Below are 21,613 nucleotides of genomic sequence, written 5' to 3' on the forward strand. Positions count from 1 at the left end.
AACCGACCTACACTAATAAGAAGTATTTGTGCAAAATTTCAAGCGGCTAGCTTTACTCCTTCGGAAGTTAGCGTGCTTTCGACAGACAGACGGACGGACGGACATGGCTAGATCAACATAAAATGTCACGACGATCAAGAAATATTCTCAGACGAATATTTCGAGTAGTTACAAACAGAATGACGAAATTAGTATACCCCCCATCTTATGGTGGAGGGTATAAAAAGATCAATATTTTGTTATATACAATTGAACACTGACTTGCACTTATTAGTCCAAACGGGAAAATATATCGATATAGCTGCTACGGGTCATAAGGTATGCATTTTTTACCTGATTATGACGAAAGATGGTTTACATATATACCCGAGGTGATGGGTATTCAAAATTCGGCACGGCCAAACTTAACACCTTATTACTTGTTTTATATGGAGTTTGACGAATTTCCCCATGAAAATAGAACAGAATACCAACCCTTAATGTTAAATTTTTAAACTTAAATTATAGTCTAACATTTATCACCCAACTTAATGTTTAATTTTTAAACTTGAATTATAATCTAAGTTTTATCACCCAACTTAATGTTTATCAAGTGCTGTCAACGAAATTCAAGATTACAAAATACTTTTTATGATTTTTACATTTCAAAAAGCGTGACATTCTATCTGGTAAATTAAAATCTATTGACCTGTCTGCCTATCGCAAAAATTTAAACACTCAAAACATGTTATCAATTAGGTTGTTATGCCACATTTGAATAGAAATTCGTATCAAAAATTTGCTATTGCATGCAAATCAAAAAGAAAAGTACAAAGAATATATAAATGATTATAGAAACTCAATCTATAAAAGTAGCATTAAATGAAAATTTTATGTATCAAACTCTTAATATATAAATATATGTATTTTGATCTCACATCTGAGTTTTGAGTGTACATTGTCTATTTAGCTCAGATATAAATTCAAGAGGATCTGTTATACGTTTGTCTAAATAATCGTTTAGTCAAAATGATTCCCACGATTTTAAATGCTCACACACTTCGTTTATAATGCTAATAGATATTTTTAATAGCTATTTGGGATGCATACTTGTTTTTATTTGTACCATATGTATATGCAATTTCCTCAATAACGAGCCGAATTGATTTAGCATATTTCTTTAATTAAGGCGTAATACATAGATTTTATTGATTTTGTATAATTACGAAATACAATAGTTATTGGCTTTAGCCGAAAATGAATGGATTAAACACTCAAGATAATTACGAAATTTCGTACGTATTTACATTTGTTGTCGTTTTGCTACAACACTGAATAAATATTACTCTGTCGTGTATTTTGAAATCCCATTGAATAAATTCTTATCATACCAAGCGAGTGCTATAATTGAATAATAACTAAATAAAGGTTGAGAATACTTAAGTACTTGAATATTTATGTTCAAGCCTTTGTATGTTTGGTGGTAACAAAAAATAATGGATAAGAATTGTTAAGCTATAGGAGATATTGGGTAATAATTTGGTCCATTTGGATAAGAATTGCGCCTTGCAGGGGCTCGAAAAGCATAATCGAGAGATCGATTTATATGGGAGCTATAGATCGATTAAGACCATATTAGACACGTATGTTGAAGGAAGGAGAAGCCGTTGTACAAAATTTCAGCCAAATCGGATAAGAATTGTGCCCTCTATCGGCTTAAAAAGAAGAAATTTCAAGCGGCTAGCTTTACTCCTTCGAAAGTTAACGTGTTTTCGACAGACAGATGGACGGACGTGGCAGATCGACTTAAAGTGCCATGACGATCAAAAATGTATATATTTTATGGGGTCTTAGACGCATATTTCGAGGTGTTACAAACAGAATGACGAAATTAGTATAAATATTTTTATAGGTGGTTTTTAATCCACCGCAGTAGACCACCATAGCGCAGAGGTTATCATGACGCTGAATGCATAGGTTCGAGAAAAAATTTTCAGCTGTGGTATTGCCCTCCAAATGGTGGCAACATTTGTGAGGTACTATGCCATGTAAAACTTCTCTCCAAACAGGTGTCGCACAGCGGTACGCCGTTCGGACTCGGCTATAAAAAGGAGGCTCTTATTATTGAGCTTAAACTTGAATCAGACTGCACTCATTGATATGTGAGAAGTTTGCCACCGTTCCTTAGTGGAATATTCATGGGCAAAATTTGCATTTGTTATTTAAAACAAATAAATTATCGATAAGTTCGGCAGGACCGAATCTAATATATCATTTTACCTTAACATTCAGAAAATTTATCTGAAATAGGACTTTATGTAAGAAAATATTAAATATAATAACGTGACAATTGCTAAATCTAGAGACCCTAGAGGTCAAGCTGAAACAGAGGTTTACATGGTACGATTAATTGTACCAATAAACAATATGTTTCAGTGTCATATTGAAAGATCATTTTCATATTGGAAAATCATTTTCATATTGGTAGATTAATATATAATATGACTTCAATACGTAAACATGGATGGTTTCAACATCTAAAATCCCTACCGATGATAATCATTAAGAAATAATTGGGTAAGATTTTGAACGGCTTTTATTACTTGTTCGATTTTCGACGTGTTTTCGAATTATAGAAAGCAGGACAGCGCTAAAGCTACTCCGAATGGTATGATTAGGAGGATCACATCGATTCCAAGAAAGCGGTGTTTGAGGATTTCATGCTGAGATGGAGATCAGTTTCTAAAGCATAAGTCAGACAGAAAATTACTACTTTAAGACTTTAAACTGGAATTTGCCCCATTCAAGAACTAAACAGATCACTGAATTGTTCCAAATTTCAGTTTAATATTTTCATTTGTTAAGTATTAACTGTGACTTAAACGATCGACATGAACACTTCTTCGATTTTTATCAAAGATGTTTTAATATACACCTTAAAATTTTTGTACCTTTTTTTAAAGATTTGCGCCAAAGATCACGAACTTAATTTAAAGATGATGAGTTTTTGGTAAAAGATGTTTTACTTGATGTTAAGGATTTTTTTTTATCTTAAATTCGAATTTAACTTTGCGCCCTGTTATTGAAGGCACAAATCTTTAAATGAACGTTGAAAGTCAGGAAATTAACTTTAGGGAAAGGCAATGTTGCAAAGGAGGCCACCATAGCGCAGAGGTTAGCATGTGCGCCTATGACGCTGAATGCCTGGGTTCGAATACTGGCAGGAACATCAGAAAATTTTTCAGCGGTGGTTATCTCCCCCTAATGCTGGCGACATTTGTGAGGTGATTTGCCATGTGAAAACTTCTCCCCAAAGAGATGTCGCTCTGCGGCACGCCGTTCGGTCTCGGCTATAAAAAGGAGAACCCTTATCATTGAGCTTAAAATTGAATCGGACAGCACTCAGTGATATGTGAGAAGTTTGCTTCAGTTTCTTAGTGGAATGTTCATGAGCAAATTTGCAGTTTGCAATTCGCAATGTTGCACATTAGTTAAAGATAGTCTAACAAATAGCGTCTTTAATTGTGGGAAAAATTTTTTTCATTAAATAATAATTGGACAATAATAGTAAAGACAAGTAAAAGCGTGCTAAGTTCGGCCGGGCCGAATCTTATATACCCTCCACCATGGAGCGCATTTGTCAGTTCTTTTCCCGGCATCTCTTCTTAGGCAAAAAATGATATGAGAAAAGAAAGAAAGAAAAATCTGCTATTAGAGCGATATCAAGATATGATCCGGTTTAGACCGCAATTAAATTATATGTTGGAGACCTGTATAAAATGTCAGCCAATTCGAATAAGAATTGCGCCCTTTGGAGGCTCAAAAAGTAAAATAGAGAGATCGATTTATATGGGAGCTGTATCGGGCTATAGACCGATTCAGACCATAATAAACACGTATGTTGATGATCATGAGAGGATCCGTCGTACAAAATTTCAGGCAAATCGGATAAGAATTGCGCTCTCTAGAGGCCCAAGAAGTCAAGACCCACGATCGGTTTATATGGCAGCTACATCAGGTTATGAACCGATTTCAACCATACTTGATACAGTTGTTGGATATCATAACAAAACACGTGGTGCAAAATTTCATTCTAATCGGATAAGAATTGCGCACTCTAGAGCCTCAAGAAGTCAAGACCCAAGATCGGTTTATATGACAGCTATACCAGGTAATGGCCCGAATTGAACCATACTTAGCACAGTTGTTAGAAGTGATACTAAAACACTATGTGAAAAATTTCAGTCTAGTCGGATGAGAATTGCGCCCTCTAGAGGCTCAAGAAGTCAAGACCCAATATCGGTTTATATGGCAGCTATATCAGGTTATAGACCGATTTGAACCACACTTGGCACAGTTATTGGATATCGTAGCAAAACACGTCGTGCAAAATTTCATTCAAATCGGATAAGAATTGCGCACTCTAGAGGCTCAAGAAGTCAAGACCCAAGATCGGTTTATATGGCAGGTATATCAGGTTATGGACCGATGTGAACCATACTTGGCACAATTGTTGGATATAATAACGAAACACGTCGTGCAAGATTTCAATTCAATCGGATAAGAATTGCGCCCTCTAGAGGCTCAGGAAGTCAAGACCCAAGATCGGTTTATATGGCAGCTATATCAGGTTATGGACCGATTTGAACCATACTTGGCACAGTTGTTGGATATCATAACGAAACGCGTCGTGCAAAAATTCATCCCAATCGGATAAGAATTGCGCACTCTAGAGGCTCAAGAAGTCAAGACCCAAGATCGGTTTATATGGCAGCTATATCAAAACATGGACCGATATGGGCCATTTACAATACCAACCGACCTACACTAATAAGAAGTATTTGTGCAAAATTTCAAGCGGCTAGCTTTACTCCTTCGGAAGTTAGCGTGCTTTCGACAGACAGACGGACGGACAGACGGACAGACGGACGGACATGGCTAGATCGACATAAAATTTCACGACGATCAAGAATATATATACTTTATAGGGTCTCAGACGAATATTTCGAGTAGTTACAATCAGAATGACGAAATTAGTATACCCCCCATCTTATGGTGGAGGGTATAAAAATTAATAATGAATCAGCGATCGAAATTCGATTCCGTTATTATATGTCATCTTCTATTTTAAGGTAGCATCTTTATTTTTATGTTCTGGTTCTTTGGCTTGTAATCATTGCTGAAATCTTTCGAGCTAGGAAAAATCTAAAATTTTCAACCAACTTTTTTTGTGTATTTTTTGAAAATCCGTAATCGATTTTTGGAAATTTTGCAAACGGAACGCCAGGCGTTTAGCGTCAAAGCAGGTCGTGCTATCGTCTGTGTCTTAGCATGAGCAACATTTGATGAAAAAAGTGCTACCTGTACCTTGATTACTAGAATACGTGGACAGACAGATGGACATTGCTACTCGAATCAGATAGTATTTCTAAGTTTATCGCTACATTTAACAATTATCGATGTACTTTTTCCTTCTTGGTGTTGCATAATGTACTATTCATCTATATCTGAGAATTTGAGAAAATTCTATCTATAGCACAGGACCGCAACTTTAACTTAAAGATTAAGTGGAGTACGGTTTCAAAATTTGCGTAAGGCACTCATAAATCTAAGAGTTTTGACACATTTTTATATTTTGTTAGTAAATTTCAATGTATTGGTTGAGTAAGTTAATTCATTTGGCGAATCGTATGTATAAACAAGTAAGGAAAGGCAAAAATCGGGTGGTGCCGACTATTTAGTACCCTACACCAACCCTATACGTGAAAACTGGGAGTTATATCTAATTCTGAACCGAATTTGGTGGAGGTTTTTAGATGGGCTATAAAACAATCCGTATAAAATATCGGCTTTGAATAAAACACTTAAGCATAAAATGATTCATTTCGTGATTTTTCGAATATATCCCAGCTCATGATCAAATTTAATGCCTTCTATTCAAATAACAGCATAACAAAGAACTTATAAAAGTTGGACAAGTGAGTGCTGTAGTGAATACACTAGGATGGTGGATCACGATTTCTGATAAGCCATGTTTCTTCATAAACACCTTTGCCAAATTGATTAAGGTGCTCTACATATCCAACGACTATTAAATACTGTGTAGAGGACGCTTTTGTTTTGAAACAGGGCTCAATAAGTCCTCTAACTTTTCTCAGCGCAATAACAGAGAATACATCATTACTTTCCACTATTTCGATACAAAAATAATTATCAATGCTAATAACAACAAACACATCAATATTGCCAAACTCTTTTTAGTTGTACACTTGAACATTCATTGAATGTCACTGCATGTGCTTTTTGTGCTTAGTCCACATTGACCTACAGCACAGCGAAGGGCCGGTTCCTTTGGTTTGTCTGAGAGTTTGAGTGTGAGGCACCGGCTCTTGCACAAATACAGAGTGCCAATGATGCTCGATATGACAAGGCGTGTTATTGACGCCTTTAAATAACCAATAACCACCCCGTTCCCGCGGCGAACGAGGTCCAAAGGACCCAGGATCACCACATACACATGAAAATGTGACTGCAACAACCAAAGGACATGCATCTTAAAAAAGTAAGAAAATTTTTGCCTGTTAGGGCAAAGATAATTAAGTTTTACAATTTTTTGTTTGTTTTTCTTTCGAGACGAGCTCAATCATCGGAGATTTCCTTCGCAAGTGGAAAAGGAAAGCCAGAGTTTGCAACACACACTAATCACTATGGGACGCGTTTCGTAAACTGGTTACAATTACTCATTAAATTTAAACTATTTTTTCAATGTATGCATCAATTGTGCAAAGATGAAAGATGATGAAGGATGATCTATATGCGTATCTTAATACCTGCCAATAAAAAGCTAAAATTTCGGGACAGATTTGAGTTCATTTTTTTTTTCTAAATAGATATAATCTGCTCCATTTAAATCTGATAGCAGATATAGTTGAACCTGACCTTATTTATTTTGTAAACACTTTCACAATTTTCGATTTTTTAGCGGAATTGTAATGTAGGTCTATAAATCACCAAACCCCTTTCCTTAACTTAAATAAATTCATTAACACTTAAGATAGTAGCATAATTTTAAATTTATCTTAGCTCTGTAGCTTATCTTTTAATAAAAAATGCTTTCAGAATACCATAAAACATTGTCTTATCAAGGTTTAAATTGCGTTGTAATATTTTAAGAGGGCATAGAAACTTATATTTAGGTCCAGTAACATAATAATTTTTGATTATGATAAGAAAATGTTTGATTTTGAAAGAAAATTTGTTAACATAACCGGCATTGCTCCCATTCTTATCTTTGTCTAAATGAACTGCTGAAAGATTATAACAATTTTAAAAATGAAATTCATACACTAAAAAAAAGTTGTCCCAAAATTTAAGATTTTTGCTTATTTGTAGGATTTTAGTAATGAAAACGAGCCAAAGAACCAAAACTTTAAAATAAATATGTTATCTTTAAATTGAATTTCCACTTTACTAATGGACATGACCATTCGTTTCAAATTTTGATTTCCGACTGGTTCATATTCTACTTCATATATGGTTGTCCAATTACTATTTTTTGAAAAATTCGTTTTTTAAACTTATCAAATTAAATTAAAAAAAATAAACATTTAAAGACTTTCCGCTTCTAATTGTAAGGCTATTTTGAGTCTTCAAAGTCAATTTCCTAACTTTCAACAAAATGTGGCTTTCATTTTAGATTTTTGTCTTTAACAACAAGACACAAAGTTAAGGATTCATTAGTCTATCGTTTAAAATGAAAAAATCCTTAATATGAGTAAAATATTTTTCACCAACGGGAAAACCTTAAAAGGTTGCAAAATTGATCATCTTTAAGTAAAGTTTACTAATCTTTGGCTCGAATCTTTAAAATTAGGAAAAAAAATTTCCAGTGTAGTTGAGCAGGTAATTCCCAAACTGATCCACTGGAATGAATCCTTTTAACGTGGGTGGAACCATTTTTATCCGATTTGGTTGAAATTTTGCATTTTGGCTTGTGCCATGACTTCATTATTCCTTCCAGGTATAGTTAAAATCTGGCTACAAGCTAATATAGCCCTCATATCCATCGAATTATCGATTTGCTGAAGGGTATTTCATAGAGCATATAAGACCAACACACTACACCACTACTGTGGTACTGGGTATTATAACTTAATGCATTCTTTTGTAACACCCAGAAGGAAGAGAGCTAGACCCAATAATAAGTATACAGATCGACTCAGAATCATTTTCTGATTTAATTTAGTTATGTCCGTCTGTCTGTCTTTCTTTCCATGTTAAATTTGGAGCGAGCATATTTTTTGGCCTAGAGACGAAGCCTATTGAAATTGTAAGAAATCGGTTAAGATTTGGATATAGCTCCCATATATATGTGCGTCCGATTTGTTAACCGATTCGCACAACATTTTGCAAGAGCGATTCACTTATGACCTTCGTCATTGCCGGTGAATTTGATAGAAATCGGTTTAAATTTAGATATAGCTGTCAAAAATATGTACCGCCTGATTTTCACTTCCAGAGCCTTTACAAGCGCATTTATTGTATTATCCGATCTTCTCAACATTTTGCATAACGCTTTTTTCCAACTGCCGCAATATCTCCAGATTTTGGTAAAATCAGTTCAGATTTTGGATTAACATTGCAATAATGTGGTCATTTGTCAACCGATTTTCTCGATAACTCTAGGTTTTGCTTTAGAATATCATAAACAATGGTTCAAATTCTCTCCCATATATACAGTGACGCACATAAGTATTGGCACAATGTTATGCTGTAAAACAAAAAAAAATCATGTCAAGAAAACAACAATGTTAACTAATCACTAACCGTTTCGCAGAAGTTAGCATGTCCGCCTATGACGTTGAACGCCTGGGTTCAAATACAGGCAGGATGGTTTTCCCCTCCTAATGCTGGCGACATTTGTGAGGTACTATGCCATGTAAAAACTTCTCCTCAAAAGAGGTGTCGCACTGAGGCACGCAGTTCGGACTCGGCTATAAAAAGGAGGTCCTTATTATTGAATTTAAACTTGAATCGGAAATCGGACTCATTGATATGTGAGAAGTTTGCTACTGTTCCTTAGTGGAATGTTCATGGGCCATATTTGCATTTCCAATTGCTACGATTGTATATCTCATGGAGGTAGCATAAAACTATAAATAATTAAAAACAAGTAAAAGCGTGCTAAGTTCGGCCGGGCCGAATCTTATATACCCTCCACCATGGATCGCATTTGTCGAGTTCTTTTCCCGGCATCTCTTCTTAGGCAAAAAAGGATATAAGAAAAGAGTTGCTCTGCTATTAAAACGATATCAAGATATGGTCCGGTTCGGACCACAATTAAATTATATGTTGGAGACCTGTATAAAATTTCAGCCAATTCGTATAAGAATTGCGCCCATTGGGGCTCACGAAGTAAAATAGAGAGATCGATTTATATGGGAGCTGTATCGGGCTATATACCGATTCAGACCATAATAAACACGTATGTTAATGGTCATGAGAGAATCCGTCGTACAAAATTTCAGGCAAATCGGATAATAATTGCGACCTCTAGAGGCTCAAGAAGTCAAGATCCCAGATCGGTTTATATGGCAGCTATATCAGGTTATGAACCGATTTGAACCATATTTGGCGCAGTTGTTGGATATCATAACAAAATACTACGTGCCAAAATTCATTCAAATCGCATAAGAATTGCGAGCTCTAGAGGCTCAAGAAGTCAAGATCCCAGATCGGTTTATATGGCAGCTATATCAGGTTATGGACCGATTTCAACCATACTTGGCACAGTTGTTGGATATAATAAAAAAACACGTCGTGCAAATTTTCAGCCAAATCGGATAAGAATTGCGCACTCTAGAGGCTCAAGAAGTCAAGACCCTAGATCGGTTTATATGGCAGCTATATCAAAACATGGACCGATATGGCCCATTTACAATACCAACCGACCTACACTAATAAGAAGTATTTGTGCAAAATTTCAAGCGGCTAGCTTTACTCCTTCGGAAGTTAGCTTGCTTTCGACAGACAGGCGGACGGACGGACGGACGGACGGACGGACGGACGGACGGACATCGCTAGATCGACATAAAATGTCGCGACGATCAAGAATATATATACTTTATGGGGTCTCAGACGAATATTTCGAGTAGTTACAAACAGAATGACGAAATTAGTATACCCCCCATCTTATGGTGGAGGGTATAAAAACCCGAAAAAATATGTTTTACAGTATGCAGTCCATTGTGTTATCTAATAGGAAGTAATGGGAGGCCACCGTAGCGCAAAGGTTATCATGTCCGCCTATGACGCTTAACGACTGGGTTTGAATCCAGGCGAGACCATCAGCGGTGGTTTTCCCCTCCTAATGCTGGCAGCATTTGTGAGGTACTATGCGATGTAAAACTTCTCTCCAAAGAGGTGTCGCACATGCGGCACGCTGTTCGGACTCGGCTATAAAAAGGAGGCCCCTTACCATTGAGTTTAAAAACTTAAATCGGACTGCACTCATTGATATATAAGAAGTTTGCCCCTGTTCCTTTGTGGAATTTTAATGGGCAAAATTTGCATTTGCAATAGGAAGTTATGAATGGGAAGAGCGAAAGAAGAATAGTAGGTATAGACATTTGTAATAATTTAAAATTTCCAAATATTTGTTATTGTTTTGCATGATATTTGTTGGTTTTTTCAAATTTTCTTACTGTTCCAATACCTTTTTGCGGCACTTTATGTAGCATCTAATATTAGCTTTTAGAGCCCTTGTCAGCATATTTCTTAACTGAATCTCTTAAAATTTTCTACAATGTCTTTTTTTATGAATTTTATTATATGTGGCAATTTGATTCAAATCGGATCAGATATATTTTCTTCCGATTTTGATTAATACAGCAATAATTTGGACATTTTTAACCGATCCCCACGAAATTTGACACAAAGTTGTCACTTTTAACCTCCTTGATATGCATGAAAGTCCCGATGTTCCCTTTTTGCAAACGCATTTATTAACCGATCTTCTCAAAATTTTTGCCTAGCGATTTTCTTTATGACTCCCATTGCTTTTCGAAGTTGCGCTCAAGTCACATCACACAATCTTGAACGAAGATTGTGTTCATTGAATAATTGATATTTCAGTTCCCATGAATGGGGTTTTAATAACTTTAGCATCAGTCTTAATTTCATATTAAATTGGTTATAATTTAATTCAATTGCATGCTAGATATTGACTAAAACGACTGAGGTTCAGATATCTAATTGTAGCCTGTATACTTAATAATAGTGTGCATAACGTGTCAGTTTCAGACTATGTTGCAGTTCTAAATGCGAGACTTCTGTTTGCAAGCAAAACATGATATATTGAGGTTGACAAATGTTGAAGCTATACAAACAACATTCTCCATTATTCAAATCCCCAAATAGTTATTTGTAGATTTCGTACAACAGCTGAATCCGTCCTTAATTGATTTCTTTTGTTATGTTTTCTTGGCTTTTTTGGGTTATTATTTTTTTATCTGGCGACGTCAACACGCGCAATATTTAGACTTTCAAATGAAGGAGAATTTCAAATGTTGAATACTAACCGTCTGATTACCCAATTTTGATATTATCTTTGCAATAGGCAATCGGTTCTGAAGCAATATAGAAATCTAAAATTTTTTCTTTATTATTTAAAAAAAATTTATGTGAAAATATTGGTTAGACCGTACCTAAAGTAGAGAGAACTCAAGTTTTATGGACAGATGGCTGGATAAATAAATTCCTCAAAAGCAACGTACACATGAGATAAGAATATCACATGTTTTTATATCCTACAGGGTATTGTAACTTAGTGCATTTATTTGTCTGTCTGTCCATGTTAATTTGTGTACAAAATACATCCGATCATCTTCAATTTTGGCACAGGGTTTTTTTTGGCCTCATGAAGCCTATTGAAATAGGACGAAATCAGTTCAGATTTGGATTGAGATCTCATATACATATTCGGTTCAGATTAAGATAAAGCTTCCATACATATGTTCGTCCAATTTTGCGTAATATTACAATAATGTGTCATTTGTTAGCCGATTTAGTTAGAACTTGACACGAACGATTCTCTAATCACTCTTGATATAATTCGTGAATTTCGTAGAAATTGGTTCAGATTTATATATAACATTGCAAGCTCATTTATTGACCAAACTTCCTTTATATGCCTTCAACAACGTGTATAGTTTTTCGTCGAAATCGGTTCAGATTTAGATATACATAGCTCCAATATAAATGTTTGTCTGATTTTGGGTAAAATTGCAATAATGTGGTAATTTTCCAACCGATACTCACGAAAATTGGCATATGTAATTCTCTTATGACTGTTGTTTTAATATTATCAAAATCTATTCAGAAAATTGGAAAGTTTGACATTTTCAAGCATAATCGTAGTCAGAACGTTTTGATGTACGACCACCATTTGTGTTGTTTACAGTGACTTGAAAAAGTTAATTTGACAACAAGTAAGAGCGTGCTAAGTTCGGTTGGGCCGAATCTTATATACCCTCCACCATTGATCGCATTTGTCGAGTTCTATGCGCGGTATCTCTTTTTAGACAAACATAGAATATTGAATAAGAACTATTATGCTATTGGAGCTATATCACGTTATAGTCCGATTCGGACCATAAATGAATGCTGAACATTGTAGAAGTCATTGTGTAATATTTCAATTCATTCGGATAAGAATTGCGCCTAGTAGGGGCTCAAGAAGCAAAATCGGGAGATAGGTTTATATGGGAGCTGTATCAAGCTTTTGATCGATTCAGACTATATTACACACGTATGTTAAAGGTCATGAGAGAAGCCGTTGTACAAAAGTTCTGCCAAATCGGATAAGAATTGAGCCCTTTAGAGGTTCAAGAAGTCAAGATCCCAGATCGGTTTATATGGCAGCTATATCAGGTTCCATACCGATCTTGGGTCTTGACTTCTTGAGCTTCTAGAAGGCGTAATTCTTATCCGGTTTTATTGAAATTTTGCACGTAATGTTTCGGTATCACTTCTAACAACTACGCTAAGTATGGTTTACATCAGTCCATGTTTTGATATAGCTGCCATATAAACCGATCTTGGGTCTTGACTTCTTGAGCCTCTAGAGGGGGCAATTCTCGTCCAATTTCTTTTTAATTTTGCACGTAGTGTTTGGGTAGCACTTTCAACAACTGTACTAAGAATCGGCTCATAATCTGGTATAGCTGTCATATAAGCCGATCTTGGATCTTGACTTCTTTAGCCAATAGAGCGCGCAATTCTCGTCCGATTTGGCTGAAATTTTGCACGACGTGTTTTGTTATGACTTCCAACAACTGTGCTAAGAATAGTTCAAATCGGTCCATAACTTGATATAGCTGCCATGTAAAGCGATCTGGGGTCTTGACTTCTTGAGCCACTAGAGGACGCAATTATTATCAGACTTGGCTGAAATTTTACATGAGGTGTTTTGTTATGACTTTCAACAACTGTGCTAAGAATAGTTCAAATCGGTCCATAACTTGATATAGCTGCCATATCAACCGATATGGGGTCTAGACTTATTGGCCCTCTAAAAGGCGCAAGTATTATCCGATTTGGCTGAAATTTTGTACAACGGCTTCTTCCATGACTTTTAACATACGTGTCGAATATGGCAGGAATCGGTTTATAGAGCAATACAGTTCCCCTATAAACCTATCTCCCTATTTTACTTCTTCAGCCCCTAAAGTGCGCAATTCTTACTAGATTTGGCTGAAATTTTACACAATGACTTCTACTATCGTCTCCAATATTCAATATTCGTTTATCCTTTGTGTGCCTAAAAAGAGATATCGTGGAAAGAGCTCAAAAAGTGCGATCCATGGTGGAGGGTATCTAAGATTCGGTCCGACCGAACTTAGCACGCTTGTACTTGTTTTTATTAATGTGTAGCAATTGCCTTAAATGTTGTTTAGAAGTTCAACAATTTTGTATGGATTTATACAAAGGATAAAAATTGTTTATTTAATATCAGCAGCAATGTTTGCTGATATCAGTAGACTAATTTTTCTGGGTGTAAGGTCCATCTGTTTCTGTATTTGAAATTAGTCATTCAAAGAACGTGTCAAATACCATTCATGATGAAGGGTATATACACTCAGAGAATTTTTTTACTAAAAACAGCAAACAGCAAAAGTGTTTGCTTTAACAACAGATAACCTGCTGAAAATGGAACAGCAGTATGTTTTTGCTAAAACAGTAAAGATTTTCTGCAGTTTTCTGATGGTAAAAAGCGGAAAATTACCAAAAAATTTCGTAAATACTTTAAAAAAATTTCGTCTTTTCTTAATATTTAAGTGCAAAATTTTTTTCCAATTTTCTACACCTTGCTAATTGTTTAACGATTTTAAAAAACAACAGACAAAATAACTTCTACAATCATATTTGTGCTTTTAAACAAAAAATGTACTCATCAAATTGACAAAAATTTATATTAGTATTTAGCAAATGCTTCAATAAATTTTAAGATGTATACAATTTTTGTATGGTTGCACTCAAAGTTGAAAATTTTGATTTTAATATCCGCAGACAAATTTCCCTGGACGTAAGATTCGGCCAGTCGAATTTAACGCGCTTTTACTGGTTATAATATAAATTATATTAAAATTGTCAGTTTTATACACAAATTTGTTAAAAAAAAATATGATGATGCGATGGAGTTTTTAAACAGTTTTAAAATATTTGCATTTAATTATTTGCAGAGATATCGGGATTAATAGCCAAACAGTGCCCTGTTTACAACCTCAAACGAATGTAATAATTAGAAGCGGATTCGTCATTAATTTTTTATATTTTTATTAAAAAGCAAGACATAAAAAATAAATTATGTACAATGCTTCCCATCCCATGGGACATTTTTTGATTTTAATTATTTTTACGTCTGCAATATAAAAGTGATTGTGAAAACACGACACACAATTAATGAAAAACAAATTTCGGATAAGTTTTAATTAAGCAATAAAATATATATAAAAATATGTTCAGATAGTAAAAAATAAAAAGCAAAACAAAAGAATTCTAATGAAATTTATGAAACGCCATATTAACGATGTAGCCATAGAATCACAACGAGTATATTTTATCGCATCTATTGTAACTTTAATAAAATGTATAAATTTAAACCTTGATTTAAGAATAAAAAGCTAATTCAATGGACAAATTTAAAACAATTTAATGAAAACGATGCCATTCTGTCGAATAGTGGGGTACAATATGAATTAAATTCTGACATTCTTGGAAAAACAAGTAAAAACGTGTTCGGCTGGGCCGAATCTTATATACCCTCCACCATGGATCGCATTTGTCAAGTTTTTTAAATGAATTTTTCGAATAGAAAAACACTAGACAGAAAAACACAGCCTTCAAAATTTCCAATCTAGACCATACTTAACAAAGTTGTTGGAAGCGTGCATTCACATAGCTAGATGGACCTTAAATGTCATAACGATCAAGTATGTATATAACGATCAAGTATATATGGGAGCTATATCTAAATCAGGACCGATTTCACGGAAATTTTGCGCACGTAATGGGACTTCAAATAAAACGTCTCATGCAAAGATTGGACCAAAATAGTGGCTGCCACAGCCTGAAAATTCCATATCCATATAGGAGCCATATTTAAATCTGGATCTATTTTGACGAAATTTTGCACACATATGACAAGGTCAAAAACAACATTTCGTACTAAACTTTTTAAAGATCGGACCATAATTGTAACTTCTGCAGACTCCATATCGGTGGAAAAATATATATGGGAGCTATATTTTAATCTGGACCGATTTTTATGAAATTTTGCACTCATATGTAGACCTCAATTAAAACACTCAATGCCGATTTTGTGAAGATCGGAAAAAAAAAATTGTGGCTTCTACAGCCTTAAAAGCCATATCGGATGAAAGATATGTATGGGAGCTACATCTTAATCTCAACCGATTATTTTCAAAATCAATGGCTTTCGTCCTTGGACCAAAAAAGAGACTTATGAAAATAGGACAACAAATACGACCTCTACCTTCATTACAAGAATACATGGACAGACAGACAGACGGACATAGCTAAATCGAATCAGCAGGTGATTCTAAGCCGATCGCGTTCGTCCTTGGACCAAAAAAGAGACTTATGCAAAAAAGAGACTTATGAAAATCGGACAACAAATGCGACTTTTACCTTCATTACAAGAATACATGGAAAGACGGACATAGCTAAATCGAATCCTTCTTAGCGTTGCAAACAAATGCACTAACCTATAATACCCCTTACCACAGTGGTGGTGGTGTAGGGTATAAACATATTGATGTGTGCATCCAATATTATTTTTGTCCATACTGTATGCATTACCATGTGATGTGTAAGAAAAGAATACACTACGTTATAGCGAGGATTATGCCGGAGAGTTTTCAATTCATATACTTCAAGAAAAATGCTGAAATTAGGGCAAAAAGGCCCTTTGCAAATCTTTATTCTACCTAGGTAAGAACGTAGTACTTTCTCAACAACTAAAATTGGATGATTATCGTATATGGGTACTTAATGGGGTCATGGGCCAAAATTGGCACACATAGTTTGGGCATACATATTTTGAGAAAGACAGTTAAGAAGTATACTAACAAGGGCTCTAAAAGTAAAAATCGGATGATACATATGAGCTATATCTAAAATTCAACAGCGATTCTGGGAGTCAAAAGAAAATCCTTTGTTCTAAATTTAGTGCGAACCGGTTAACAAATGAACACATTATTATAATATAGGTCCAAATCGGGTGAAAATATATTAGAAATGGCAATATATCGATGGCAGTATCTATCTTTTAGTTTTTGGCTGAATATCGTTTGACAATTTTCCAATCGATATTTTCGGCAAAGTTAAACTATTTGTAATATTGAACAAGAATTCTTGTTGACTATTTCAAATATCGTTCGAATCGGTCCATAACCCGATATAGCTTCCTTTTTAAATCTCCTGTTTTTACTTCTTGAGCCTATAGAGGACGCAATTTTCATTGTAGGCTAACATTTTGTACAATGATTTATCTCATGATTTCCAACTTCCTTCACTAAATTTCGTCTTAATCAGTCTTAGGTGCGTGAAATTCCTACCATGGTTGATAGTAGGGAAAATCTCAAAAAGTTCTAAGACCAAATATTTTTAGGACGATTTCTTGCAGAGCTAACAAACTACCGCTATTCGCTTCATCAGCTATATTTGAGAAATTGGTTCATCTGTCTTCCATCAAAGTTGTATTAAAACTTTGATTGAAGACAGATAAACCAGTCTCTCAAATATAGCTGATGGAGCGAATAACGGTAGTTTGTCAGCCCAACAAGAAAGGCAACTCTTCTCCTATAAACCTGCAAGAGAGCCGTGATGTCAAACGTTAGGTGTTTAAACCGCGTGTCATTCACTGGCTGTATACTGCAGCTGTCAGACCTACAATATGGTGTTGTAATGTGGTGGACTGCCATTCAAAAGTCCGCCCACTGTTCAGAATTCAACCGTATCCAAAGATTGGCTTGTTTGTACATCACAGCCTCACTGATTGCTACATTATATGACGGATTGAATTTGATGCTACAAATAATGTCTCTGGAAATTGTGGCTAGACAAATTGTTGCTACCACTACTATGAAGTTTAGGGAGCTTTCTCTTTGGTAATGCGGCAGTTACGAATACTGTGTTATCTTTGACACTATCTCCGTTGTTTCAGGCATTGTGGATTACACATTGTCTGATTAAACGATTGTTAATGCAATATCCCTGGCAGTAGAAGATACTTACATTTCTATACGGACTAGACTACCAGTTTGGGCTTTCGAGTGTACTACGAAGAAATAGGATAGGTCTTATCGAGAAGGTAACCCGACTACTGTAGTATGTATCATGAGGAGATCCTTGCAAATATAGATTTGATGGAATGGCATGGATATAATGTCATATCGAGATAGACAAATAAATCTTCTCAGACAGTCATACAATTTCTGGGGAAAATATTTCTGAATTCAAAAACCACCCTCAACTGTGGCAGATATCTCAACAAAATGATTGAACAGTTCAAAAGAGGGGCAACGAATGACAGATGGTCAGAAAGTGCGAGCTGTGAAAACTTCAACATTATATGACCCAATCTAGACTTGAAGAGATCAACAGCTTTGCTGTCGCCTGATCGGAAAACATGCTGCACTGTCTGATCGGAAAACATGCTGCAAGACTGAATGTGGCAAGTAACGCCTTCTGCAGAAGCTGTGAGGCCGTCGAACGACGGGTGAAGGGGTTTCCTGTGGTGGTAAGAAAAAGATGTTCCACTTTATGTACCTACTTCTTTGAAGACATTTGTGATTACGGAGATGTGATATGCGCAATTCATTAGGCTGCCTCAGCTGTAGGAACTATTAGACATCTTCCTTCTTCTAAAACTTAGCCTTAGACCTTAAGCGTCCTTGATTTTACCCAATTGGGATATCATTTTGTACCTATAGTGCGTTTGGTACTACAACACCCATATCAAATACCGTGTATATTGATGTATCCCCAATAAAAATCAATTCCCCGATTCGACTTTTGAGCCTCCAGAAGCCTTAAATTTGTCCCAAAATGCCTTAATTTAGCCCCTTTATAAACCGAAACCGAGACTTAATTTTTATCTGGTTTAAAAAAAAAAATTGGTGATAAAGTAAACTTATGCACTCTAAAACCACACACAATCTCGTCCAGTAAGGTCCATAAAAAGATATAGCCCCCATATAAATCGATCACCCGTACAAATCTCAATCACAACCGATTTGTTTGTTTCAAAATATAATCAATTATTATATTTAAATTTTATTTTTATAGTTTAATGCACTTAAATATTTGCCGTGGGGAAACCATTGTTGTTTAGCTTATGGGTAATGATAATCTTCTGCTCGAATTTATGTTCATGGCTACCGAAGGATCAGTCAGGTCTAACTTAACACCTTTTCACTTGTTACCGATCATACATTATTATTATTTTTGGAATTGTTGAATCGAGCACTCAGACAATTTTGTTAGTAAAAACAGCAAAAATGTTTGTTTTAACAGCAGTAATTTTTTTTTTACTAAAACAGCAAACATTTTCTACTGTTGTCAAATGATGAAAAGTTAAAAAGCTTAAAAATTAAAAAATACTTCAAACATTTTTATATTCCATCATTCTATGTTACAAGCATAAAACCTAAAATTTTTTCCAATTTTAGTGTAGTAGTGTATTAGTGTAGGTCGGTTGGGATTGTAACTTAGCCATATGGGTCCATGTTTTGATATAGTTCCCCTATAAACCTATCTTGGATCTTGACTTCTTGAGTCACTAGAGGGCGCAATTCTTATCCGATTTGGCTGCATAAGTAAGGTTCAAATCGGTTCAAAACGTGATATAGCTGTCATATAAACCGATCTGGGGTCTTGACTTCTTCAACCTCTACAGGGGTCAATTCTTATCCGATATGGCTGAAATTTTGCATGATGTGTTTTGTTACGACTTCCAATAACTATGCTAAGTAAGGTTCAAATTGGTCTATAACCTGATACAGCTGCCATATAAACAGATCTTGAATCTTGACTTCTTGAGGCACTAGAGGACGCAATTCCTATCTGATTTGGATGCAATTTTGCTAGCAGTGTTTTGTTATGACTTCCAACAACTGTGCCAAATATAGTTTTAATTGGTAATATAGCTGCCATATAAGCGAACTTACCACGCTTTTACTTGTTTTTATTAGTATATAGCAAATGTACCAATTGTTGTTTTGAAGTTCAAAAATTTTGTATGGATTCATTCAAAAGTTAACAAACAGTGTTTGCTGACATCAGCAGCCTAATTTCTTTGGGTGTGAATTTCGTTAATCGACTTTAATATATTGTCGTAATTATAATTATTTTGTGAAAAGAATTTAATTTCATTTAACATCTTTCTACTTCTTTCTTAACGAAAACTTTAAAGATTTTTCTGAGTGTATAAATGATGCTACTCTTCATACACAGATGTGGGTAAATGTCAAAGTAAATAATGAAACAAAAAGGGAATTGTTTGTAAACTATTTGCAATCTCATGATCTTCGTGCGAGTAATTATAATTATTTTGTGAAAAGAATTTAATTTCATTTAACATCTTTCTACTTCTTTCTTAACGAAAACTTTAAAGATTTTTCTGAGTGTATAAATGATGCTACTCTTCATACACAGATGTGGGTAAATGTCAAAGTAAATAATGAAACAAAAAGGGAATTGTTTGTAAACTATTTGCAATCTCATGATCTTCGTGCGAGTGAAAATGCGCTTGAAAAGTTGAGTAGAAAACAGAATTAGTCAAAATGAAAATGTGTTTTGCGGCATATTAAAGCTTTTAATATAAAAATAAATTAAAATCGCTTACATTTTCAGTAAACTTTATATTTGATATATACTAAAACTAAAGACAAGCAATTTTTCTTATAAGCTAACATAAGTGTCCACTTAGAATGTTTGTCTGGTAATTTGGCTTATTTTCAAAAAATCGATAGGCGTCTTGCATATTTTGTCAGATGTTCCGCCATACGAGAAGACACTTTTTAATAAATTCACTAAATCACTGTCGCACAACATTTTTGTCCACATCAAAGTGTTTATAGGCTCAAAACTCATGTTTGCTATTCATAGGATGGCTTCATCCTGTAGTTATTCCCCTTCGTTTTCTCACCTGGGTGTATTTGGGTTCTGCTTGTGGATTTGCCATTATACTTTTTTTTTATTTATTCACAAAATGAACGAAAAAAGTTTAAAATAAAAATACAAATGGAAGAACTGTTTTGCCGGCCGGTTTCCAGACAACTGAAATTTTTTGGTTTGCACTTTTTGAATTCCCATATTTTCCCAAACAACACAACAAGCATACGAGAGCGAAATTCGAATAAAATTAAAAGTGTGGTCTGTGTGTTTGTGTCACCAATGCTAAACTCTCTCGGTTTTGCTCATTTGCCATGTCTATGTTACCCTGTCCCTTACTTGTTTCTTATATTGGGCTCTCTTATCGCATTTCATTTCGTTACCATGAGCCTAAAATGTACTAAGTCCAAAATTAAAATCTTATGATTTCTTAAAAAATAGACAGCTGGAGAAATGTTAACATAACAAACGCAAGAAAGTATGTGCATTTACGGAAATAATGGGTCCGATAAATGTAGTTTGGTTAAGCAAACGAAGTGTTAAAATTAAATAATCGGCCCAGTCATAGGTGCATTTAATCCAATATCCTTGCAATTTGACAAAGTGAGTTGTGAATTGGTTTATATCTGTCATGAGGTTGGCGCAATTGTATTGAAAACAAGTAAAAAGGCGTTAAGTTCGGCCGGTTCGAACTTTGGATACCCACTACCTCGGGTATATATGTAAACCACATTACGTTATAATCCGGTGAAAATGCATAATTTATGCCCCCATAGCAGCTGTATCGAAATATGGTCCGATTTGGACCAAATTCGGCACGGATATTAAGTGGTCTAATAAGTACAAGCCATTGTTTAATTTTGAAGAACAAAATATTGGTCTTTTTAATAGCCATATCCAAATATAGACCGATCTCAAAATTCAGCGAAATCGATTT

General features: G+C 35.0%; 1 protein-coding gene across 1 annotated transcript in view; it reads right to left on the bottom strand.

The window, feature by feature from the left end:
* The window catches only part of LOC106085912 (aldehyde dehydrogenase X, mitochondrial), a 38,895-nt gene extending 18,048 nt beyond the window's left edge, over positions 1–20,847 (bottom strand). The window contains exon 1 of the mRNA XM_013250388.2: positions 20,711–20,847. Within this exon, the coding sequence (XP_013105842.1) occupies positions 20,711–20,746 (36 nt within the window). The 5' untranslated portion in view covers positions 20,747–20,847. The remainder of the gene's footprint in view (positions 1–20,710) is intronic.
* Positions 20,848–21,613: the final 766 nt, after the last annotated feature.

The sequence above is a fragment of the Stomoxys calcitrans genome, chromosome 2, assembly GCF_963082655.1.
Source record: "Stomoxys calcitrans chromosome 2, idStoCalc2.1, whole genome shotgun sequence".
Classification (NCBI taxonomy): domain Eukaryota; kingdom Metazoa; phylum Arthropoda; class Insecta; order Diptera; family Muscidae; genus Stomoxys; species Stomoxys calcitrans.